At 50.0% G+C, this 12,716-nt stretch overlaps 5 protein-coding genes across 5 annotated transcripts; 3 read left to right on the top strand and 2 right to left on the bottom strand.

Moving 5' to 3' along the window:
* Positions 1-232: 232 nt before the first annotated feature.
* On the top strand, positions 233-1,987 carry CI109_105218 (uncharacterized protein; the record flags this gene model as incomplete). Its single annotated transcript, XM_032003241.1, has 5 exons — positions 233-885; positions 960-1,057; positions 1,123-1,420; positions 1,490-1,586; positions 1,652-1,987. 5 exons carry the CDS (start codon positions 233-235, stop codon positions 1,985-1,987), a joined length of 1,482 nt encoding a protein of 493 aa, XP_031862563.1.
* A 602-nt stretch (positions 1,988-2,589) lies between these two features.
* On the top strand, positions 2,590-4,332 carry CI109_105217 (uncharacterized protein; the record flags this gene model as incomplete). Its single annotated transcript, XM_032003240.1, has 5 exons — positions 2,590-2,944; positions 3,128-3,237; positions 3,422-3,599; positions 3,676-4,198; positions 4,281-4,332. The coding sequence occupies 5 exons, from the start codon at positions 2,590-2,592 to the stop codon at positions 4,330-4,332; spliced, it is 1,218 nt and encodes a 405-aa protein (XP_031862562.1).
* Positions 4,333-4,629: 297 nt separating this feature from the next.
* On the bottom strand, positions 4,630-7,107 carry CI109_105216 (dihydroxyacetone kinase; the record flags this gene model as incomplete). The annotated part of the gene is made up of 8 exons (XM_032003239.1): positions 4,630-5,054; positions 5,132-5,264; positions 5,331-5,416; positions 5,509-5,817; positions 5,881-6,079; positions 6,208-6,401; positions 6,535-6,690; positions 6,789-7,107. The coding sequence occupies 8 exons, from the start codon at positions 7,105-7,107 to the stop codon at positions 4,630-4,632; spliced, it is 1,821 nt and encodes a 606-aa protein (XP_031862561.1).
* A 975-nt stretch (positions 7,108-8,082) lies between these two features.
* Positions 8,083-8,899, top strand: CI109_105215 (ribose 5-phosphate isomerase; the record flags this gene model as incomplete). The annotated part of the gene is made up of 2 exons (XM_032003238.1): positions 8,083-8,320; positions 8,628-8,899. 2 exons carry the CDS (start codon positions 8,083-8,085, stop codon positions 8,897-8,899), a joined length of 510 nt encoding a protein of 169 aa, XP_031862560.1.
* A 314-nt stretch (positions 8,900-9,213) lies between these two features.
* Positions 9,214-12,390, bottom strand: CI109_105214 (uncharacterized protein; the record flags this gene model as incomplete). Its single annotated transcript, XM_032003237.1, has 9 exons — positions 9,214-9,347; positions 9,433-9,543; positions 9,621-9,710; positions 9,766-9,947; positions 10,011-10,051; positions 10,113-11,279; positions 11,352-11,846; positions 11,960-12,218; positions 12,296-12,390. The coding sequence occupies 9 exons, from the start codon at positions 12,388-12,390 to the stop codon at positions 9,214-9,216; spliced, it is 2,574 nt and encodes an 857-aa protein (XP_031862559.1).
* Between the last annotated feature and the right edge of the window lie 326 nt (positions 12,391-12,716).

The following is a 12,716-nucleotide window of genomic DNA, read 5'->3' as shown; positions in this document are numbered from 1 at the left end:
GAACTTAGCAGCTGAATATGAATATGAGTAGGAGAGACAAGTGGAGGAATGAGAGACAGCAACAAAGTGCGAGTGCAGGCAGCAGCTCTGTCGAATATCTTGTTCCCTTATTTTTATCCATTTTATCCAAAGATTTCAGTATCCTCCACTCACCGTGTATCCATACAAAGCAATCCTTCACTTTCACACAATGCATTATACTTGTATATCGTCGTCAATCACCCGAGACAACATGGCGTCAGATCCTACCTCTTCCACCTCGAAAGAGACCAAGAGCAAATCTGGTCGAACGCCCGAACAACAGGCAGCTCGAGATGCTCGAAAAGCTGCCAAAGCCGCTAAAGCAGCTACTTCTTCTTCCTCTGCGCTCGTAGCCGAATCCTCTTCATCCGCCACTCCCGCCATTGCGACCAAATCAGAAAACGAGGACGAAGCAGACGAAGAGTCTTCGACGAAGAAACGTAAACGACCAGCTGTTGTACCCGAAGGAGAAGAACTTGAGATCGATGTTGGTGCACCTGCCCCATTGTCGAAAGCTGAGATCAGAGCACAACGAAAGAAGATCAAGAGAGGAGATTCGGACGCTATCATCGCTCCTCCCAAGCGTGAATACGAAGAAAGAGCCAAAAGAGCCAACAAGGCGGAGAAAGATGCTGAAGGAGGCGGTGAGGCAGGAGGTGACAAAGCAGGAGAACTCGGTGGTGTTGGTGGGAAAAGACAGAACTCGGTTTGGATTGGAAATATTGCATTCAAGACTACGGCGGAAACGTTGAAAGAGTTCTTCGAGAAGGGTATCAGCGAATTGGGAGGAACAGGAGAAGGTTGTGTGACAAGAGTCAACTTGCCCAAGAAAGCTGGTAGAGGTGGCTACGCGGAGAACAAGGGGTGAGCGTGATTGCCTGACTTCGCTTTGACATTGCATAATCGCTAACCCTCATATGTTTACTTCGTTTTTTTAGATTCGCATATGTCGATCTTGCATCACCTGCTCTGCAAGGTCTTGCTGTCCAACTCAGTGAACGGTTCTTCGAAGGTCGACGTCTGCTCATCAAAAAGGGTAAGTATCCAAGCCCAGATCTCCCTTATCCTCATACACCCGCTGACATAATACTACCCCTATAGGCGACGACCATAACCCTACACCCAACGCGCGAACTCCTAAACCTCTGTCTACCACGGCAGACGATCTCGGTTCTGCATCCCGACGACCAGAGACATCCTCTCTGTATTTCGGTAATCTCCCCTTCGACGCTACCGAGCTCGGACTACGAGATCTCGTTGAGGAGAATGCCGTTGAGAGGGAAGTTGTGGAACCTGAGGAAGGCGCGGAGGAGGTCGAGATCGGAGAACGAGGTGGAAAGAAGTCGGGTTTGAAGAAGGTCAGATTAGGTGCCTTTGAAGATACAGGGAGATGTAAGGGGTGAGTTGTATCGATTGAAGGTTTCGCTTGGTTTTTTTGAAAGCTATGCTGACGGACATATTGATGTAGTTTCGCGTTCCTCGATTTCCTCTCGGCGAGACATGCAAAGGTCGCACTCGCGAACAGGAAGAACCATTACTTTGGTGGAAGAAGACTGACAGTTGAGGTGAGTTCGGGACTGTTTAGGATACATCACATGATCGCCTACTGACTGGTATCGTGTCACATCAGTTCGCGTCTGAGGAAGCTGCAAAGCGAAGCGGTGGTCGACCCAAACCTCGATTGGACAACCCCAAACCCCGAAGACCATTCCACCAAAACGGAGATGGCGACGACTCAGCTGCCGGCGGAGAACGTCGTTTCCCCCCTCGGAGAGACGCACCCCCTCATCAATCTGGCGACGGTGAACAAGGCGAACAAGAACGTAAACCCAAACGAGAAGGTGATCAGAGGGGTAAGAAATGGGAAGCGACCGGTCGACCTAGACCCGGTGCTGCGTTGGCTATGGCCAAGAGGGAGAATGTGGCTATTGTCGAAGGAACAGGTGAAAAGATTACTTTCGATTGATTGAAGTGTAGTCCGTATACATGTATGCATATAGTCTTGATTCTAGTGTCTGCCCAATACAAGCATGTAGTGTTATCACTTGGACATGGCACTAGATGGGCTCCTCGCAGAGCACTCTGAATGGTTTCCCCGCGTGGCCCAATTCGATGAATGAAGCGCGCGTGTATGTATGATTGGAAAAGGATGTAGTCAGTAGTCTAAAATTGGTTGAACAAGGGATCCATCTTCGTCATCAATAATCTCTCTATCAATCATTCTGATACATTATCATCTTCATCTTGTTGTCAACTATTGATACCCAGCATTCTGCGAATATCTACTCGTTTCAACTCACGCCGCGCCAAGACGAGTGCATCCGGTGTATCGACGAGGTGAAGCTTTGACAAAGAGCGATACATACGAACACCGAAACGGCCGTATCATCGTCATTGACCCCTTATCAGACTGTTTGTCTAAGTACAAGATATAAATCATCTCCCCTCGGTCCTTTTCAGGACGCGGGGGTGATCTTCTTGGTGAGTCGTCCCTTCGCTCCCTCCTCGGATCGGATACCTGTGAACGTATGATGACTGATTACTATCTTTGGCCTGACCCTCATAGCAATGTCATCCCTTTCATCACCTACTGCTGCCAAACCATTTCCCCATTCACACATCTCCATCCCACCTCAGTTCCATTCCATGACAGCTGGAGCTGGAGCCGGTCTGATCTCATCCATCGTCACATGTCCCCTGGACGTGGTCAAAACGTCTCTACAAGCTCAAGCCCATGCGCGCGATTCAAAAGGTTATGAAGGGGTAGGATTGATCGTCAGAAGAATATGGAAAACGAGTGGACCCACAGGGTTCTATAGAGGATTAGGTCCGACATTGTTGGGTTATTTGCCAACTTGGGGAATATACTTTACGGTGTATGATTTGGTCAAGGATAGATTGGGAGGTTGGGTAGCTACAGGTGGTGAGTGGGCGTTTATCTCACTTTCACCTTCGCGTCTGCATTCGGGGCGAGGTCTTCGGCGCATGTCGTGCAGGGGAGGATGGGCTTGGTGAGCCCAGTGGAGAGTTGAGGAGGGTCCATAAGCACATTGGACAAAATGCAGAAGAACCATTCATGCTGATGCGAACCACTTCACTCCTGCAGCCGTCCCTATAGGAAGCACGTCGGTCGTGCATATCATCGCAGCCATGACCGCAGGTGCAACAGGAACGATCATGACGAATCCCTTGTGGGTGGTGAAGACGAGATTTATGGTGAGTTGGAGATGACTGGACATGTTTTACTCCCCCTCCGTAGACTAGCCTTACCCCCCTTTGCGTCGCTCGGCGACTTGGGCTTTCCCCACCCTGCTACTCCCTTCCCAGCGATGTCTCGTTATCCAAGACCAACACACACTTGCTCATGAATGCAGCGATGCTGACCATGTTCTTAATACAGGCCCAAGCAGGTCTCGCTGCCTCTGCACACAAATATCGCAACACTCTCGAGGCAATCGCCGACATCTATCGCACAGAGGGATTTAGAGCTTTTTACAAGGGTCTATTACCATCCCTATTGGGAGTCAGTCACGTCGCGGTTCAATTCCCCTTGTATGAAAAGGCCAAGTCCTGGGCAGGTGAGTGGGGTTCTGCATGTCTCCACCTCGGGCCTATGTCTTTCATAAGTCTGTGGGTGCTGACCACCATCTGCAGACAAAGACTCGGAAGACCACTCCTCGTTATCGCCCGGCACGATTCTCGCCTGTTCTGCTTTCTCCAAAATGTTCGCATCACTCGCTACATATCCCCACGAAGTCCTCAGAACACGATTACAAATACGCAAAACCTCTATAACCTCCCCCGCGTCAGCCTCAGCCTCGGCAGTCTATGTCGCTCCCTCCTTTGCCCCGACAAGCAGCTACGCGTCTCCACGTCCTGTCCCAGCTGGAGTCATACATCCCCTCTATTCACCCTTGATAACAGGTTCAGACCCACCTCGACCCAACACTACATCACTCGCTTCGTCCATAAGATTAATAGAGAATCAGAGTCGCGTCGATCGTACCGCACCATCGTTGCGATCCAGTTGGAAACGGATATTCCACGCACCGAGAGAAGGTGGAATTATAGATACGTTTATAAGTATAAAGAGACAAGATGGTTGGAGAGGTTTTTATAGGGGTTTGTCAATCAATCTGGTTAGAACTGTACCGAATAGTGCAGCAACGATGCTCACGTGAGTAATCCACGGCTTCACTGCTTCCTGTGTCCTCCCTGATGTTGACAGAATCCACGCTGACATCTTTTGGTCCCCATAGATACGAGCTCATCATGCGTAGATTATCATTATCATCATCAACATCATCATGAAGTGCATCTATATGTTTGGCGATAGGCGGGGTGACAGCGTGGACTCGTACAGCCCGGCGCGGTTTGGAGCGGAGCATATCAGACTTTTCGGATTGCCCGAGTGCTGTCGTTCTGCGTCAACATGCGCCAGCTGACTTTCTCGCTTGACCGGACTACTAAACAGCAGATGCTATCTCTCGCTGACCTATTGACCATTATGTGCATCTTCTGCTATTTGGATCCCTTTGGAGACTCAAGCTACAAGTTCCCTAACCTGTTCCTACGCCCGGCACAATCATATCATTCGCCCACACTCTTTCATCTCAAAGCCTTCAAGATTCCTTCGGCGACAGTGACGAACGCCATGGCTCCAGGATCAGGTGGCATTCCATTCCCATCCTTATCCTTTGCACTATCACCAACATATGTGGCTCTTCCCAATTTCGCTTCGAGCTGAACTGTCCCCTCCCCACCTTTCTTACAAGCTTCTACGGCCTTTTGCAAATCACCAGTCTGAGCTAAGGTTTCGCCGAATGGGATGAGCGCGTCCATGACTGTACGATGTCCGACACGTGCGGCTGTTCGTTGTTTCAGTGTCTCTAAAGCTGATTCGACTTGCTGGCCGAAGAATTTGGGATCGATGGTTTGGTTGGGTGATGATGAGGCAGCGGCTTGGATGAGGGAAGTGGTAAGACCCGCGAGGAAGATGGAAAAGATCGCACCGAGCGTACCGCCCATTGAATCTGTTGAGGGATAAAGGACGAGTGTCAATTTCTTGCTAATCAGAGTTCAGAACCTGCAACAGTGGATTGCTACTCACCATCAATGACCTGAGTCAAGATTCTGAACAACTTGACAAGATCACCATCTGATCCTAAGCCTTTATCGAGTGCTTTCAGTACACCTTTAGCTCCCAGGGCGCAAGTTTCTCCACAGTCACCATCGCCGACAATCTGTAACAATGACGAACCCAGTCAGTCAATTCACAGCACACCACTGTTAGAGATGAGACTACTCACCGTGTCCCATCTTGTGAGCTGTGGTTCCAAAGCGAGCACGTCATCTGCAGCGGTCTTCATCGCTTTCCGAATCTGGTCCCCGTCGACTAAGAGAGATGATACGATATTGATCAGCTTATGTTCATACCCGTCTCTAGTACTGCAGTATTTCTTCTGCAGTAAGCATCGATCGACTCACCGAGCAGCTTAGGACCGTCCGTCTCCACCTCCTCTTCCTCCTTCTCCTTCTCCACCTCTGTAAATTGATCTTCCCTCTTCCTCCTCTTCAACGCTTCTGGTATAGGGTACATCTGGCTCGTAGCTGGCCATGCTGGACTATTATGCGGTGCGTCGAGCAAGTCGAGCAGCTCCGAGGTGGACTTGATGAAGCCCGAACAGGCAGATTGGACGTTGGAGAGGTTGAGTAAGGAGAGTGAGATACCTGGCATATTCATGGAGCCCATAAATGGTCCAGAGAGGATTCGGACCGGTATGATCGATCGCGACTCTACACCCCACGAATGACAAAGGTCAATTGAAGTTGCGGAACAGAGAATAGAGGAGGACTAACCGAGCTGATTCAACACTTCATCCACTACAGCTCCCATTTCCAACGCGCTCAAACCCCCTTGGTTATTCACGAGAAGGACGAGATCATCCCCGTCTTTGAATTTGACGAAAGACCTTTCTGGGTCATCTTGCTTCAGCAAAAGGTCGAGCAGCTGTTTGATCAGTTCTTCTGGAGGCGGAGCGGCGATGTTGAAGACACCCTGCAATCATACAAATAGTTCTGTCAGCGAAACCATTCTATCCGGCCAAAACTGTCTCTCCGACACAGCATTGGGCGATGTTTGTCTGCTGGCACCTATCGCCATCTTCGACCGCAGCTCCCACTCACAGTCTCGTTATGCAACCCAAGACCAATCTCGACTCTCCCTTCTTCGATATGCCACTCTCCACTCCTTCCGGGTACATGACAATGGTCCAGAGCGACACAGATTGATGCGGTATTGGTGGATAATGACCGACCAAGGTCGACTAGGTTTTGGAATTCCATATTTGCTTCGGAGCCAGCACCGAGGATCTTGCACACTATAGGCGGGGAAGCGGAGGTGGTCAGCGCGGTCTTCTCACTTTGTTCGTAATGAATGCAATTGTAGTAGGTTGATTGCGGTTCTGCCGCTACGTCCCGTTCCGAGTAGAGAATCGACCAACGCTCACTCACCCAAAGTGATACCAGCCAAGCACCTTCGTCCAACCATATTCCCTCTTGATCTCGGGACCGACACATCGTCACCAACAACGACCAGCTCCACATTCTTGATCCCTTCAGATTGAGCCATGAGTCTCGCCAAGCCGAAATGGAGATTATCGCCGGTGTCTAAGTAAGAAAGACACACAATGCAGATGGTCAGTCCCATCTTTGACCACCAGCGGATCCTCTACCGTTCATGATCCTCTCCGTTTCACTGGACTTACAATTCGTAATGATCAGAATGACACCCTTCTCGCTATGCACCTTCTTGATTGCCGCTCCTACCTGTCTCGCACTAGGACTAGCGAAAACGTCCCCTGCGACACTGGCACTTAACAATCCCCTTCCTACATGTCCTACAGTCCCCGGCTCATGTCCGCTCCCTCCTCCGCAGATGAGAGAGACTTTGGACGGGTCATGATCTGCTCGATAGACGACTTTGAGAGAAGGGATGAGGGAAAGATAAGGATGAGAAGCGACTAGGCCGCGGAGAGAACGGAAGACGAGTGTTGTGTGATCGGGAAAGATGTGTCTGTCTGTCATGGCGGGAGTGGGTGAACACGCTGAGTTAGATAGCAGTACCAAGTAGGTTGGTGATACTGAGATCTGTTGTTGTGAACCGACTTTGTGTAACTTTTTCTATAAACTTGTTATCAACAGAAACCCAAATGATCAGTCCGATATCTGCTCAAAGACACTCCAAGCTGCCAACTCATACAGTGTGATTGGAAGATCCCGTGACTTGTGACTAACGCACCGAGTACAATTCAATCCACAACAACAACCCCGCCCACAAGGAACAATATGACGCAGTCTTGGTGCATATCACCCAACAGGCAACACCGTAACGGAATGAAGCATCAGCCTGTACGAGTACGGTGCAAATCGGCCCGTACTGCAGTCAGACATCACATTACCCCGGGTATTTATCGTTCCGGTATTCAGGCACGGTACTTATCACCCCGCATTGATTCGTTCGCATAAACGGATTATTCCTCCGGCGCCGGAACGATCCCAATTGTACTGTACTAATGTACTCGTACGTACAGTGTTAGATCTGGATGGATGGATGGATGGTCACGGGAACATGCGTTGTGCTTTGGTAGTTGGACTGAGTGGACGGGCCGAACTCAGCTCATGCTATGACTTTCACTTTCGGGCGGACGAAGGAACGCAGAGTGGAGGTGTGTTACTGACAATGCATGTAGTGAGTTTCATCCTTTGATCAGTACATCAAAATATCAAGCGACAGAATAACTCAAGTAGAGCAGTTATCAGATTAGCGAAAAGACGAAGAGCTGGACTGAGACGACTTCCGAAGCACACACTTGGACCTCTCAACGCATAAGCTTGACACATCCAAACAGCGTACGTCTGCGTGTTCCTTATCCAACCGTTGTCCAAGGCGGACATCGTATCAATCCGCCATTTTGCAAGATACTGACTCGCAGTCCATCTTCCACAGCTCTCCCTTTCCAATCTACTACTGCACCCCCCACCCCCCTTACCTCCCCCACGATGTCCACGCCACCCTACACTATCGTCATGGCATGCGACGACGCAGGCCACGATTACAAAGAAACCCTCAAAAGTCTACTTGAAGCCGATTCAAGAGTGAAGAATGTAATTGACGTAGGAGTCAACGCTGGACCGGATGGGAAAGTGGACAAGACGGCTTATCCTCATGTGGCGGTAGATGCGGCTAGGAAGATTGTAGCAGGGGAAGCGGATAGGGGGTTGTTGGTCTGTGGGACTGGTGAGTGCGGGCGAGCAAGCGAGCGCTAGCGAGTGAGCGCGAGAGTAAGCGAGAGTGTGTGTGGCTCAACGGGATGGAGCGAGTGAGCGTTACAGTGAGATCGAGAGTGTGTGTTCTCTGAGCGATCGTTCGGTGGAACATACTGTATATGATCTGGGGAGGAAACATAGGATCGCTTGACTTGACGCACAGCAATGTGTGAGAGGAGGAGAATGACGGAGCTGAGTCTGGATTGGGGACATTCTGGACGATCGTTACGAAGTAGGGACGCTCTGCTCGAACGCTAACGCATTCGCTTGCTCCGCAGGAATGGGCGTCGCGATATCAGCCAACAAAGTCCCAGGTATCCGAGCTTCCGTAGCCCACGATTCATTCTCAGTCGAACGACTCGTCAAATCGAATAACGCCCAGATCCTATGTTTAGGTCAAAGGGTCATCGGCATCGAGGTGGCTAAGAAGTTGGTGGGGGAATGGTTGGGTCATACGTTCGATCCGGAATCGGCGAGTAATGACAAAGTGAAGGTTATACATGATTATGATGGGTTCGAGTACGAGGCGGTTCCAGGTGGCTGTAGTTAGAAGTGGGCAACGTTGCATGTATATGGTAAACTCTCATACATATCGTCATTCCCTGTCTTTTCTCTGCAAGTTACTACAATCGCACTCGAGGACGTAGTGGCTGTCATTACTTGCCAGGTGCTCAGAGTGGATGGCAGTGTAGCTACGCTGGTCAAAAGCTTTTGTCGCATTTCGCTTGCTCCTTTTGTAAATGACGAGTACGTAGATAACTAATACTGTCTTCGCATTCCAACTTCCTTCGTCCGTCCATCCGTCCGTAGGTCCACTGATCTATCACTTGTGCTGCACACATTCCCCTGAACCGTACTGCCCGATCACCCACCGCCACCGCCCTGCATCGAGCTCGCACTGCTCGCTAACAATCTCTCCAAATCTACCGTATCCGCAGGCGCGAACGACATATTCTCGACCGTATATCCCGACATCAGATCTGCCAGCCATAGGGGTGCTGAGTGGGGCAAAGATAAGTGATCAGCGCACGGTCCGCATCTACGATGGCTCGAACGAGCTAAGTGCTAGATTCAGATACGTACTGGGCCCCGCTGCCGCCGATAATGAACTGGCCCTTTCATTCTCGCTTCGGGCGATCGATTCTCGCAGAGACGTCTCAGTAGGTGGCGCTACATTTTGCGGATGTTCTCGATCTGTGACAGATACGCGTAACACCGCATGAAGATCAGTTCACTGTTTCCTCTTGTATTCACGGTGCGAGACATCTCACCCGTTGTAAAGCGCCTCAGTAAACCGGTATCTGGTAACGATATGAAAGTCCGCTTCGACGATCGTTTCGTCGATCGAGGTATACCGGATCCTACGGCGAAAATCAGTCAGAGGCGACCACAAGCTCAGCTCGAATCGTTACCCACGTTTCTCCAATATCGTCGCCACGTAATTCGCACCAGCCCAATACTCTTCCATCTTCTGAGTGGCATTTACCAACGCTTGCAGGTTCTGTTTCGCCATCGAGAGCATCAAAATATCCGTCGGATTATTGTTCGGTTCGCTTGCTGAGATTTGTAACGATCGCGATTCATGGATGAATGCCATGCTAGGGTGCAGATCAAAATTAGCTTGGATCTGCCATGCAGAATTACTGTAGGCCAGTACTCACGCTGCAACGAAGAGCGGTTGAGACAGGTATGGCGCAGAAAGCTACATCTCCCTGTCAGTCAGTTTTACAGTTCGCAGTGTAAAGTGACGAGCCTCTACTCACATATGAAGTCGAATCGACCAGATCTGCAAACACCATGCACTCGCAAATCTGTCTTGAGCTTGCCAAACTCAACGCGACATTCCTCGACATACTCTTATTCAACGGTGTCTCCACTCCACTTGGCGATTTCAGTAAATCCGGATGATAAACCAGTGCAAGGACTGCATTCGCCCATAGATGTAATGTGAGGAAAGTCCCGCCGTGTCCTCTTCTTTGTTGATGTTTGAAATTATCGGCTGACCAACTCAGACTTTCTGGTAAATGCGAATAGAAATTGACTAGACGGATTTGCAATTCTGCAAGTAATTCGGGGAGTGGTTCGCTCGTATTGACTAGAGTTCGGGCTCGACCTCTTCGACCGTTAAGGACGTTGGATATCCTCCCGCAGATGATCATGAGTTTGACCAACTGGACAAAGGGGACAGGTTCGACTTGTTCGAGTGGAGAATCGGGCAGGTTCCGAGCTGGATCAGGGAAGAAATCTTCGTCTGAAGGTAGAGGTATCTCGATGATATCTTCCGGTATTGAGGCAGGTCGACCGGTGGCGAAAGCGACGATCCGGTCCGTGATGAATAATGACCAGAAGAGTAACCTCGTTCGAACGACATGCGCTGGTGATTCGTAGATCTCGCTCACTTCATGGACTCCGAGATCAATAGCCATTCGAATGGCCATACCGGAATATTGCCAAAGACCACTCTCAGAGTTTTGTCCATAGTTCCCCCAAGCAAGGAGAAGTAGACCCGTGACTACGTCGTACGTTGGTAGATGAAGTAAGGGTATGACCAACTCTTGAGCCTTGGCGATGAAAGGCGCAGCAGCTTGTGCTGGATCTTTTTGATCAAGAGCGAATCTCGCTCCGAGACTACATATACAACAAGCCAAGAATTGACTCATTGTTCCTGTATCGAACCTCTCCATCATCCGACGGTAACTACAGCTCGGGAAGTGCTGTGACATGTGATTGTAGAACAGAGTGAAGAGAGGTCTCCAGATGTGGGGATGAGGCATTCCGGTATGGTCGAATAGGTCAACTGCCAACATCGACGTTGTAGGAGGTGTCTCTTCGTCGCTCGGTTGAGGAGCAGCAAGGGGTGATTGATCATTTCGACGATGCAGTTTGAGGGCGATTCGATTGATTCCCGGATGTATCGCTGTTGATCCGGACTAGATGGTATGCAAACAGGAATCAGCGTTTTGCAGCTCTATCGAAAGGAAAGCTGTCCAGGTGATACGTACAAAGCGGTAATAGTATAGTTCCAAATCCTTGTCCTCCTCTGGGTTACCACTCAAGAACGCCGTTTGGCTTTCCAGCGCGTTGACCAGCCTCAGATCAGTTGAAGGTGACCACCCAGTCGGTAAGCCGAAACTAAACGATTGTCCTTCATCCACTCCATCATCGCCGCCAGCATTATTGCTACTACTCGACATCGTCATAGGCGGAGCCATAATATTCGTCGATGCCGGACCGGAGAACTGGACCGATTGGCCGGAACCTCTCGGTGAATCTTGACTCGGCAGTGTGACGGGAAGTATGTTGGATGTCCCGGACGACATAGAAGGAGTGATGAACTCGGTCGGCCAGACATAATTCGAGGTAGAGGCGGTAGAAGCCATATTCCAGAAATCGAGTGGATCTGATTGTGAGACAACCGTGTTGACGTCGACATCTTGATCACCGTAATTGACCGAAGACGAGGGTGTTTGTCTTGGCTGTATCGATGGTTTGGTTGTCTGTTCAAAAACAGAGAAGCCCCAGGTCAGCCTATAACCCTCTCGACCGGAAGTGACCCCCTCTGCTGACTCGGACCTCCTTTCGCGTCGCTTCGCATGCCAAGGCCACTCACCTCTTCACTTCCTATCAACCCCTCGCCATTCTTCTTCTCCAACATTCTCGCCTCTTCCATCTGTTTCTTTGTCCTCTTCTTCGCTCTCGCAGCTGGCCATTCGCACGCTACTCCTGCTTTCGTACATCCCTCACAACGCGGTTTGTCGCCTGTACACCGAATACGTTTGGATCGACAATAGAAGCAAGCGAGTTGGACTCGGTGTGGTTCGCTAGATGATCCTCGTCTACGTTTCGTCTGTTCTTCATGATGACGACCACTATCACTTGATAGCCGAAAACATTGAACCAGTTAGTTATTGGGGAACTGTACGATAAGGAGATGCGGAAAGCTCACGGAGAAGTCGAGGGTCCAGCATCTCTGTTTTCACTTGAAGAGGGATCTACCCCGCTCAAGCTGGGAGATTGTCGACTGTTCACATATGCTGTCATATCGAAGGGCTGTTGAGAATCCGTCATGCTCCAAGTCACATTGTACGGCGTCTCGAGGTTACAGAGAAGATGCAAACCACGGACGCAATTCCAGTTGAAAAGTAGTAATGGTAGGTGAAGTGATGATGATGAATCGATTTACGCAATGAGGGACAGAGCTAACCACAAGACCGGTAACTTTTGACTTTTTCTCCGATAACGGCGCAAAGTAAGACAGATCTCTGCACGGTATACGGTATACGGTATGCCTGCCACGAGGGAATGGTAATGGGAATGGGAATGGGATCTCGCTCTGCTGGCTGCATAGACATGAACATCATATATCG

The sequence above is a fragment of the Kwoniella shandongensis genome, chromosome 9, assembly GCF_008629635.2.
Source record: "Kwoniella shandongensis chromosome 9, complete sequence".
In the NCBI taxonomy this organism is placed as follows: Eukaryota; Fungi; Basidiomycota; class Tremellomycetes; order Tremellales; family Cryptococcaceae; genus Kwoniella; species Kwoniella shandongensis.
This window is presented reverse-complemented; position numbering and strand designations above follow the sequence as displayed.